The sequence below is a fragment of the Galeopterus variegatus genome, unplaced genomic scaffold, assembly GCF_000696425.1.
Source record: "Galeopterus variegatus unplaced genomic scaffold, G_variegatus-3.0.2 Scaffold287, whole genome shotgun sequence".
Taxonomy (NCBI): Eukaryota; Metazoa; Chordata; class Mammalia; order Dermoptera; family Cynocephalidae; genus Galeopterus; species Galeopterus variegatus.
The window spans coordinates 393,694-405,822 of record NW_007726398.1 but is presented as its reverse complement, the minus strand read 5'-3'; the positions used below and the strand labels follow the sequence as shown (position 1 = coordinate 405,822).

The following is a 12,129-nucleotide window of genomic DNA, read 5'->3' as shown; positions in this document are numbered from 1 at the left end:
ATTTTTGGACTTGTAACCTTTTTGCATCCAAACCCTTTTACTTGTACTTAAAATGGACAGAGCAAACCAACAAAAACCCGCTTTACCCAATTGGTAACTAACTCTATAATCTGTTTTACATTGCAATCTTAATACATTAATTTTGCCTCTTTTAGAAATATTTTTATTATTAATATCCCTCTTCTTAAGTGTTTTAATTCTAACTGGCTTTGAAGGGACCAGTTGTGCTCTCTTTATGGACAGGGTTCATCCAGACATTTGCAGATATGCAAATAAAGATCTTTCCACTTTTGGAGATACATAGTCTCTCAATTTTTGAGATGGTATCAAGTGTAAAATGCAGCATTAATTTAATATTGGCCTGAGGGGAAAAAAGGAAACTACCATATTGCATTTATGTATAGTTTTTAACCTGCATTCTGAGTTCAGAATTTTTAAAATTAGAAAAAAGAAGGTGGGACTTTTTAGAATTGAGGCAATATGGTAATTTGCATTGCAGATTATATACCAATAACAAGATAATAAGCTTTTCTGTCATTTTCACTGAATTTCATCTTTAAAATTATCTAGAAAATAATAAGCATTCAAATTTCATTAAGATGCTTATATATATTTCTGAAACGATTTTTGTTTTTCAAAATCAAAATTGTAGTAAATTCACAGCTCCTTAATGTTGTATCTATGTACAAATGTAGACCTAAATCTTCTCATATAAGATTTTTAAAATATAAAGAAATTTAGTTTTCTCATCTAAAAATGAGGGGTTGGACCAAAAGACTTCAGAGGCGATTGTTCAAAAATATGATTCTGTGTCACTCTAGAGGTAACTATTCTTAATATAGCTTAGAATAAATTTTAGTTTTGCAATAGATGATAAGAAAAATAATAGAATATAGAAATAAAGTTATGGATATTCCTTCCAGCACTTAAATTACTTACTGTTACCTAATGGCTATCTTTTTCACCTGCATTAAGCAATATTTAAGTACCATGATCATATTAAACATATTAATTTTAAATTGATTTTAAACATAAATTAAACGTTTAAATTAAATTTAATTTTCAAGAGAATTTATATATCCAATTATGTTTATTATGTTTTTTTCTTCTATCAGCTTTCCCACAATGAAATTCCCTAATAGCCATCCAAATTAAGGAAGCAATTTAGAGAACGTGCAGAAAATAGGCAGAGAAAGCAATCAGGCTTCCCCTGCCCCCACCCCAAAAATTTTTGATATATTTGTTTTGAGTCACCGTAACTCATCAAGATAGCTACGCTATTGCGGAACAATCATTTCTGTTTCAAACACTGAGCATACAATATCTGTGATAATAATTATAGAGACATACTATATTGCATCACAAATCCTTGAAATAAAATTAATTCTATAGTTTAAGAATTTAAGGGTTTATTCTACTCTTAGTCACATAATGTATGTTAAAAATTAATTAGAAATTCAGGTCATAACAAACATGACAAGCACACTTTAGCCAAACATTATACAGCATAGCAACAGTTCAAACCCTGTTTTTTAAAGAAAGAAAAAAAGAATAAAAGAAAAGAAAAAGAAAAATGTTTTGATGCCTTATTGGATTTTCAGGAAAGGCTGAAAAAAAAATACACTTTTATTCACATAAGAAAGAGGGCTTTATTTGATTTTGCTCATTAGAATTCTGTTTATCTCAAATGAATTGAACTTTAGGATATATGGAATAACAATGACTGAATAAAGAAAAATAAGCCTTGTCCACACTTGGCTTACTTATTAATTGTTGTAGATAATTTGATGGAATTTTTTATTTTCTGACTCGATGGCACATAACTTAAAAGCCTGAAATATTAATTTCTCTGATGCTGTATACAGAATTCATTGTATTCCATATAGTTGAATTTAGACATAATTATTAGCTGCTACTACTATCTGTACTTTAATTACACCTTTCATGTTTCAGCTCATTTGAATTTTGCTTATTATCTTTTTCATGGTTAATACACCTTGTTTTGAAGTAAGGGAAAACATCTGAAAATATTTCAACATATTAGTGAGTAGGGAAAATTAAGGTATTTTCACATTCATTCCCTTTACAGATATTTCAGGAGTTCAAGTGAAGAGAAAGCTGACATGAGTAAGACAGTACAGGTACATGTAAAGTGGTCACCATTAGTACGTGAAATTAATCAATAATTTTATGGCTTACTAATTGCAATAATAAATAGCTGAGTATGCATTCTACATGATGTAGATCAGTTTTATCAATATATTTATAGCCAACAGATGCTTGAGTCCTGTCTTCTGAAGCGTGTATGCTAGAGCAAAAAGGAATCAAGGCTTAAGACTATTCCTTGTGATGCAAGGGAAGTGAACTAAGAAAATACAAAACTTCTTTTTGGTAAGGCAATAAAACTACTTTTAACAGGGCTGCTGTAGATACCTAACAGATTGAATGAAAAATCTAATTCGTTGTTGTCAAATTACATGTCTTTTATCCTGTCATTTATGATACTGTTTAAAGAGTACCTGTTATTCACTGCTATATTTTCTGTTCAATAATGCTCTGTAGGTTTTGCTCACACAATAAAATACAATCAAATTTTTAACTTCAAAGTCGTTTTCTCTTATTTCTGATTCTTCTATTTTCTTGACTAAGGCGTTACTATAAAAGCTTTGTTGAAATAATGCGGCAACTTATACAGGTGAAAGAAAACCTGCATTTCTATTAACTGAAAACAGTGTGTCTCTTATAAATCCAAATTAAACATTTCCTGAACTCCCTTATTTTTAATAATGGCTTTAGTTTTTAGTAACTAGAACATAGATGTTTTATTTTGAAAATAATCAGTCTTAAGTTAACAAGAAGATCATACTTAAACTCAAGAAAATCCTAAATGAATACAACATTTCTGGATCTTTTTGGAAGCTGATTTAAATAATCCTGAATTCTTTTATTATAAATATTTAGCTAGCATTTTTTCAAACTTTAGAATTGGAATTATATTACAAGGAACACTCATAAGAACATCTTTAAAATTTATAAACTCTAATACAAATGAAGTGGACTAAAAATTGCATATGTACAGTATCTATAACTGTATGATTTTATAAGCTAAGAAAAATTTAGGAATGTGCTTTTTGGTAAATAAATCTCAGAATAATCTAATGATTCCAGGAATAAAGCAGAAGGCCATCACTGGTGCCTAATTCTTTGACTTCTACTTTTTTGTTAAATAAAATTTTATGGTAAAATAATAATCATTTTTCTCCACACAGAGTTTTCTAGTTCTCTTCTGTCTGCTGAGGAAGAAGGACTTCAAACCTATAGCTCTGACCTTCGGTTATCTAATGTAAATGAAACACTTGAACTTTTGTCTGAACCTCCAGTTCGTTCAACTAAATTTGATTCCAAAACAGAAGGCAGTGTTCCAATTTTCATCAAAGAGGTGTCAAATGCTGAAGTAACCATAGGAGATGTGGCTACATTGTCTGTTACTGTCATCGGCATTCCCAAGCCTAAAATTCAGTGGTTTTTTAATGGAGTAATGTTAACCCCTTCTGCTGACTACAAATTTGTTTTTAACGGTTATGATCACAGCCTGATCATTCTGTTCACCACATTTGAGGATGAGGGAGAGTATACATGTATGGCCAGTAATGAGCATGGAAAGGCAATATGTAGTGCCTACCTAAAAATAAATTCCAAAGCCAAGGGACACGAAGAGACAGAAACAGAATCAGCAGTGGAGAAAAGTCTGGCAAAGCTTGAAGGTCCTTGTCCTCCTTACTTCCTTAAGGAGTTAACATCAATTCGCTGTGCTCAAGGGCTCCCTGCCATCTTTGAGTACGCAGTGGTTGGAGAGCCTGCCCCTACTGTTTTGTGGTTCAAAGAAAACAAGCAGCTTTGCACCAGTGTTTATTACACTATCATTCATAATCCTGATGGTTCTGGGACATTCATTGTCAATGACCCTCAGGGGGAAGATAGCGGTCTCTATGTTTGCAAAGCAGAGAACATGTGGGGTGAGTGCAACTGTGCAGCAGAGCTGCTTGTGCTTCTGGAAGACACAGACATGTCTGACACCCCCTGGAAAGCAAAGTCCACACCAGAGGCTCCTGAAGGTTTTCCACAGATGTCCTTAAAGGACCCTGCAGTTGAGGCATTCGACTCAGAGCAGGAAATTGCAGCTTTTGTAAAGGACACCACTTTGAAAGCTACTTTGATTGCAGAAGAAAAACAACAGCTTTCTTATGAGCATATTGTTAAAACCAGTGAACTGAGTAGTCAAGTGACTTTAGAAGCTCAGCAATTCCATTCCACAGTCATACTGGAGCACGACATGCCTGCTCCTGAAAGCAACAGGGAACTGCCTTCCGTAAGTGGCGCTGTTCATGCCCAGCCTATCAAGGAACTACCCCCCAATTTACAGCTGCAGATTGTCCAGTCCCAGAAAACCCTTTCCAAAGAAGATATTCTAATGCTTCAAGAACCTGCATCACAAGTAGCTCTATCAGATACTGAAAAAGTATTCCCAAGTACTGTATCCATAGAACAAATTAGTTCATTAACAGGCGAGCCTCCGAAAACTTTATTAGCTGAAACTGAAGGGAGTTATCCACAATTTTCAATAAAACCTCTAGCACATTCCTATCCAACCTCTGTGGCTGAGGAAGTACTTTTACCAAAAGAAAAGACAGTATCTGAAGTGGACGAAGAGCAAAGAGTGACTCTTCAAAAGCAAGAGACACAAAGTGCTCTTGTCCTGAGTCAGAGCTTAGCAGAGGGCCACGTGGAAAGTTTCAAGGGTCCTGACATCGTGATCTCTAAGGTAAACTATGAGCCTCAGTTCCTTTCAGAACATGCGTGCACAGAAGAAGGTGAAATCTTGATGGAGAGTGCAAACCAACTAGAAAGTGCAGGGCAAGATTTTGCAATCAGGATTGAAGAGGGCAAGTCTTTAATGTTTCCACTAGCACTTGAGGAAAAGCAGGTGCTGCTCAAGGAAGAGCATTCTGAGGACACGGCAGTGCGCCCGAACCAAACTACTGAGTACACAACAGAGCCCGTGGCAATGAAGGCAGCACAGCAGGTACAGAGAAGTGACATTCTTTCTAAGGAAAGTTTGCTTCCTGGTATTCCAGAAGAGCAACGATTAAACCTGAAAACTCAGATCTTCAAGGCTTTGCAAGCAGCAGTGGCCAGTGAGCAACCGAGTCTTTTCTCTGAGTGGTTAAGAAATATTGAAAAGGTGGAGGTCAAGGCCATAAACTTCACCCTAGAGCCAAAATACATCATGTGCACCTACCTTATTACCTCAGTGAAGTCTCTAACAGAAGAATTAACCATCGCTATTGAAGGTATCGATCCTCAAATGGCTGACCTGAAAACTGAACTTAAGGATGCTTTATGCTCTATTATATGTGAGGAAATAAACATCTTAACAGCTGAGGATCCTAGAATTCAGAAAGGAGCCAAAACAGGTTTACAGGAAGAAATCGATTCTTTTTCAGAATTACAGGCTGTTGAAGCAATCACTGAACCAGAAGTTGAATCTAAATATCTTGTCTCAACAGAAGAGGTCAGTTATTTTACTGTGGAAAGTCAGGTCAAAGATATGGATACCACAACTGTCACTGATGGGGTTGTTTCAGCTGCTATCTCTGATGAAAAACAGGATGAGATTCTGAAACCATCAGAGGAAAAAGAGAAGTCCTCTGCAACTGGTTCTGAGGAGGTTGGTAGAGTAAAGATAAAGGAAGCTGAGGGCAGCTCAACCAAAGAGGATGTCCCTGTGATACATGTGCCCTTAGTGGACACCATTTCTGAGGAAGGTGACACTGTGTACCTCACATCATCCGTAACAAATGCTAAGGAGGTGAATTGGTATTTTGAGAGTCAACTGGTTCCTTCAGATGAAAAGTTCAAGTGTTTACAAGATCAAAATACATACACACTAGTAATCGGCAAAGTAAATAGAGAAGACCACCAAGGAGAGTATGTCTGTGAGGCCTTGAATGACAACGGAAAAACAGCAACATCAGCGAAACTCACTGTAGTCAAAAGAGGTTGGATTTTAAGGATTAAATGGATCAAATTCTAACATCCACTGGATTATAATAATTTAGTTTTTCAACACTGAATTTTCACTTATCTGCCACTTCCAGGATGCAATTTATTTAGAGTAAGAATGAAATGACAGACATAATCATGGTTATAAACTCATCTTTTCTCTTCCTACCTTGTTGGGTAGTATCTAAAGTATTTATTCTTAAAATAAAACATATTTTAATCTTTTATAATACCAGTAAATATGCTTTTTCATTTATTTGTATATGAAAATACTTTAATAATACGTAATAAGCTATCAGTGAACACCTAGCCACTATAAAATCACCAGTATATCCCTAAATTCAAAATAACCATGATTAGTTGTCTGTGTTTCTTGTTTCTATTTCTTTTTTCACTGTTGTTTCACTTCATCACTTTATTTAGCATATCATGTTTTTTCACACTATTTTCAGTGTTCCTAGTGAGCATGGTATATTTAAAGAATATATCATGTTGTTATGCATGTAAGCCAATAGCATCACATTTTAATAATTTTTCCACAATTCACTGCAAAGTAATGATTGAATATGTTAAACACTGCTTAGTGTCTTCTTTACCTTCCATGACCTTTCTCGTTTTCCAATCACTTGTCTTAAACTGCTGCAATCTGTCTCACCAATTTCAACTGTTTTACTTCATTAACAGCACAAAAGTTAGAAGAAAAAAAAAATGTGGAATGCCTGATAAGGAGGCATGCTAATGGACTCTGCTTCCCTTTGCAGCTGCCCCAGTTATCAAGAGGAGAATCGAGCCCTTGGAAGTAGCTCTGGGACACCTAGCCAAATTCACCTGTGAGATCCAAAGTGCCCCCAATGTCCGGTTCCAGTGGTTTAAAGCTGGCCGAGAAATTTATGAGAGTGACAAGTGTTCTATTCGATCTTCACGTTATGTCTCCAGCCTGGAAATCCTGAGAACCCAGGTTGTTGACTGCGGCGAGTACACCTGCAAAGCTTCCAATGAGTATGGCAGTGTCAGCTGTACAGCCACACTAACTGTGACAGGTAAATGCCATACATTGGCGTGGATGTTGTCACCTCGTTTCATATTGTTGCCTATTTTACTTTTGCTTTACATACAGGTGAAGGAAGCACTTGTCCTACCAACTGGAGAGACCAATAACCAAGATGGTAACGTGGTGGCTAGAGCCTATGTGGGACAAGAAATCATTATTTACAGTCATATTTCTAACAGCAGCCAAAGAAAGAATAGTTTAGTATTTGAGAACAATGTTAAGTAATCGAATGAGACTGGCTTGACTTACTTGAAAACATTTCAGGACAGTTTGGTGCTACTAAAAAATAAATAATGTCTCAATGTATTAAAAGAATAGTTTAGTATTTGAGAACAATGTTAAGTAATCGAATGAGACTGGCTTGACTTACTAGAAAACATTTCAGGACAGTTTGGTGCTACTAAAAAATAAATAATGTCTCAATGTATTTAATAATTTGGAATTAAATCACCAATTAAGAACAGAATTACAAACTGAAAAAGCCATCACATAAGACTAAAATTAAACAAATCCACATGTAAGATAGGGAGCTGGTACAGGACTACAAACTAGGATTCTCACCCTTGGCTTTATCACTAATTTAAAAATGAGAGCAACCACACACAAATATCTGTTCTCAACTTCCAAATTGACACACAGGGTGAATTTCAAATAGTTAACACTCATCAAATGCTTGAATTCCCTCATTAGAGAAAAAATTAGTAGCTTTGTCTTTCTTTCTCTCTTTCTCTCTCACTTTCTTCCTCCCAAGAGAAAGTGTGAGTCTGACCTATGGTTTGAGGACAGGGTTTTGGTGTAGTCAAATGCTCTGACTGTCAGGGTCTTTTTCAGTGAGAGCATCAGGGGGAAGGGCAGTGCAGCACTCCTCTTTCACCTGGAAAAGATGGGATTCCCTATAGTTTCCTCTTCCCTACAACTTTTTGCATGTCAGAAAATCTCTGGGATTCTGAGAAATCCAGACCCATGTTGACCAAGCCAGTGGTTTTCACTTTATGGTCAAAATGCCTTTATGCAACCAAGTATGTGGCATTATTCTTAATGACACTTTGGAAGTCTCTTTACACAAATTATGCCAATTTAGTAATGGAACTGATATCTGAGCTTCAGATAATAAGAGGAAAGGACAAGTAGGATGACTTCTTTTTTTTTAATCAGAAGGAGATGTTCCTAAAGGCTTGCTTCAAAATGCACAATAGAAATGGGAAATTATTGTTATTAAATATTTTTACAAATTTGAGATGGCCTGGGGGATGCATTCAAAGTTAAAGCATTTAAGGACTTCTGGACGGTTGACATGAGGGTTAGAATGACTTTACTAAACTACTTCAATCTTCTTATCACTTAACATCCCTGCTCTTCAGAAGAATCAAGTACGTTTTCTTTATCTTCCTTACCTGAATTCTGCAAATTAGAAGACTATGTATCAGCTGAATTGCTTATCAAATAATTCAAACAATCAATCAGTTACTAAAATGGGCAAACCTTTAGCAATGTTGCTTAATAAAGGAACATTTGTTCTGTCCTTTGGCAGAGACATTTAAAATGGTGTCTCACTCCTCTAAAAAGAACACTCTCATCCTTTCCTTTGATGAATCTTTTGGTCTTACTAATGTGTTAACCTAGTTTAAACAATGTCTTATGTCTGCCTAGAGACATAACTCACCTTTTCTCTATCTTGGAATATATAATTACAGCAAGAACTTTGGTGGGGACTAAATGTAATACTGAAAACATTTCTTTTGCAGAGGCATATCCACCAACCTTTCTCTCCAGACCTAAGTCTCTTACGACTTTCGTGGGTAAGGCAGCCAAGTTCCTCTGCACAGTGTCAGGGACCCCTGTGATCGAAACCATTTGGCAGAAAGATGGTGCCGCTCTCTCACCTTCACCTAACCACAGGATTGCAGATGCAGAAAACAAACACATTTTAGAACTCTCAAATCTCACCATTCAAGATAGAGGAGTTTACTCTTGTAAAGCTTCTAACAAGTTTGGAGCAGACATCTGCCAAGCTGAGTTGATCGTAATTGACAAACCACATTTCATTAAAGAGTTAGAGCCTGTGCAATCAGCTGTCAATAAGAAGATCCACCTGGAATGCCAAGTAGACGAAGACAGGAAAGTGACAGTGACATGGAAAAAAGATGGGCAAAAACTCCCGCCTGGGAAAGACTACAGGATCATTTTTGAAGATAAAATAGCATCACTTGAAATTCCGCTGGCCAAACTAAAAGATTCAGGAACCTATGTCTGTACAGCCTCAAATGAGGCTGGAAGCAGCACTTCATCAGCAACTGTAACTGTCAGAGGTAAGAAACGCGTGTATGTATTTTTCACTTCCTTCTCTGAAAGGAAGCTTCAGTAGAAAAATTGCAAACAATGCAGTCAGTGCACTTTGTTTTTTAAATAATTTCATTCAAAAATGTTTTGCTTTGGGAACGTCCTGGCATTGTTTGATTTTATTTTTTTAATCTTCTTCAGAATTCACTTTTTTTTTCTTTTAAAATTATGTCTGCCATTAATAACGCTTGCTTAAAACTTCTTCTAAGAACTCCAAATTTCTAGGCAATTCTTAATTATCTTCTTTTATAAAATTGCTCTTCATGTAGATATAGTTTGTTGTTGTTTTAAATCAAGAGACTGGGAAAGTGAGAATGATGGAAATCTATTGAAGCCATCAGAGCTTTTTCAGAAATTTTGTGTGTTCTGTCTTTTCGTTGTATACGTCTACTTTTCTTTTGTGGAGTTTATGTTTCAGATATCTTTCCCTTTTTCTTTTTTGTAAACTTCATGTAGAGCCACCATCCTTTGTGAAGAAGGTGGATCCCTCTTATTTAATGCTCCCAGGTGAATCAGCACGTCTCCACTGCAAGCTGAAAGGCTCACCTGTAATCCAGGTGACTTGGTTTAAAAATAACAAAGAACTCAGTGAAAGTAACACAGTCCGAATGTCTTTTGTCAATTCTGAGGCTGTACTCGATATTACGGATGTGAAAGTGGAAGACAGTGGGAATTACTCATGCGAAGCTGTGAATGACATTGGCAGCGATGGCTGCAGTACTGAGATAGTTATCAAAGGTTGGTTTTACTGAGTTATAGTCCATTATTTTTCTGAGAAAAGATTTTCTTTTTAGTTACTTGTAGCCCGTGACTTACACAATTCTTCCATGCTTTTGTAGAACCTCCTTCTTTCATCAAAACTCTTGAGCCTGCAGACATAGTAAGAGGAACCAACGCCCTGCTGCAGTGTGAAATCTCAGGCACTGGACCATTTGAAATTAGCTGGTTCAAAGACAAGAAGCAAATTCGAAGTAGTAAAAAATATAGGTTGTTTTCTCAGAAGTCTGTTGTGTTTCTGGAGATCTTTTCTTTTAATAGTGCAGATGTTGGTGAATATGAATGTGTTGTCGCTAATGAAGTCGGGAAGTGTGGCTGCAGCGCAACACACTTATTAAAAGGTTAGTGCGTGAAACACTGATATCTCTTTCATACAAAATAGCTTTCTTGGAAAATAGCTTTCATGGAAGGAAAACAGGTACTTCCTCCTCTTATCCTTCCCTATAGAATTTGCTCTGTCTTGGTTTGACCTAGGACCTGGGAACAGAGTCAGTGGCTTTCACCCAGTCTTTGTCCTGAAATGAGTGTAAATATTTATACTCTGATAACAAAGGGGAATTACATAATAAGCCATTTTGCCAGCTGATAAACATTTATCTTCTATGTTTCTGTCTCTTGGGTAGAATTGTAATTCCTCTTAAATTTTATTTCTTCTTCTCATTAACCAACACTATGAAATAATAGTATTGGACAAAATATATATAATCTAGATAAAACTCTTAAATATAGATGTGTTGAAAATGTTTGGGAATTGATAAGTTTTGTATGCACTCTTTCTTTAACTAGAACCACCAACCTTTGTAAAGAAAGTAGATGATTTTACTGCACTATCAGGACAAACTGTTACCTTACAAGCTGCTGTGAGAGGGTCAGAACCCATTTCTGTCACATGGATCAAAGGACAAGAGGTCATTAAAGAAGATGGAAAAATCAAAATGAGCTTTTCCAATGGTGTTGCGGTCTTGATAATCCCTGATGTTCAGATTAGTTTTGGTGGCAAATACACGTGCCTGGCTGAAAATGAAGCCGGAAGCCAAACATCTGTTGGAGAATTAATAGTTAAAGGTTCGTATAGGAACATTTTAACTTTGGATTGCTATTTCCATTTAAAGTGAAGCCCTAATACACACTTAGGTATTCTAACCATTTAATACCATTGTAGAACCTGCCAAAATCATTGAGAGAGCAGAGCTGATTCAGGTGACAGCAGGAGACCCAGCCACACTGGAGTACACAGTTGCAGGCACCCCAGAACTCAAACCCAAGTGGTACAAAGATGGGAGACCCTTGGTGGCCAGTAAAAAGTACCGAATAAGTTTTAAAAACAATGTTGCCCAACTCAAATTTTATTCAGCTGAACTGCATGATAGTGGCCAATACACGTTCGAGATTTCCAATGAAGTAGGCAGCAGCTCCTGCGAGACAACGTTCACTGTATTAGGTTAGTATTTTTTGAAACTATGTTGCACATTCCTTTAAAGCCAAACAAATGGCCAAAAATAAATCACTGAGCACTTTTTCCATGTTGATCTTCTTTTCCCTTCTTGTGCCACGAATAGATCGAGACATTGCTCCATTTTTTACCAAGCCCTTACGCAACGTGGATAGTGTTGTTAGTGGAACCTGCAGGCTGGACTGCAAAATCGCTGGCTCCCTCCCAATGAGGGTGTCCTGGTTTAAGGATGGTAAAGAAATAGCTTCTTCTGACAGATACAGAATAGCATTTGTGGAAGGCACAGCCTCTTTGGAGATCAGCAGAGTAGACGTGAATGATGCAGGGAATTTCACTTGTCGAGCCACAAATTCCGTCGGAAGCAAAGACAGCAGCGGAGCCCTGATTGTGCAAGGTTGGCTGGAGACTTTGCAATTCATTCTCGTTATAGACAATGTTCAGATTA

General features: G+C 36.5%; 1 protein-coding gene across 1 annotated transcript in view; it reads left to right on the top strand.

Moving 5' to 3' along the window:
- Nucleotides 1-12,129, top strand: part of TTN (titin) — a 274,143-nt gene that overhangs the window by 64,010 nt on the left and 198,004 nt on the right. Inside the window, exons 46-53 of the mRNA XM_008567052.1 lie at nt 3,270-6,059; nt 6,825-7,103; nt 8,860-9,423; nt 9,911-10,192; nt 10,294-10,572; nt 11,018-11,296; nt 11,394-11,672; nt 11,791-12,078. Coding sequence (XP_008565274.1) covers nt 3,270-6,059; nt 6,825-7,103; nt 8,860-9,423; nt 9,911-10,192; nt 10,294-10,572; nt 11,018-11,296; nt 11,394-11,672; nt 11,791-12,078 — 5,040 coding nt within the window. The remainder of the gene's footprint in view (nt 1-3,269; nt 6,060-6,824; nt 7,104-8,859; nt 9,424-9,910; nt 10,193-10,293; nt 10,573-11,017; nt 11,297-11,393; nt 11,673-11,790; nt 12,079-12,129) is intronic.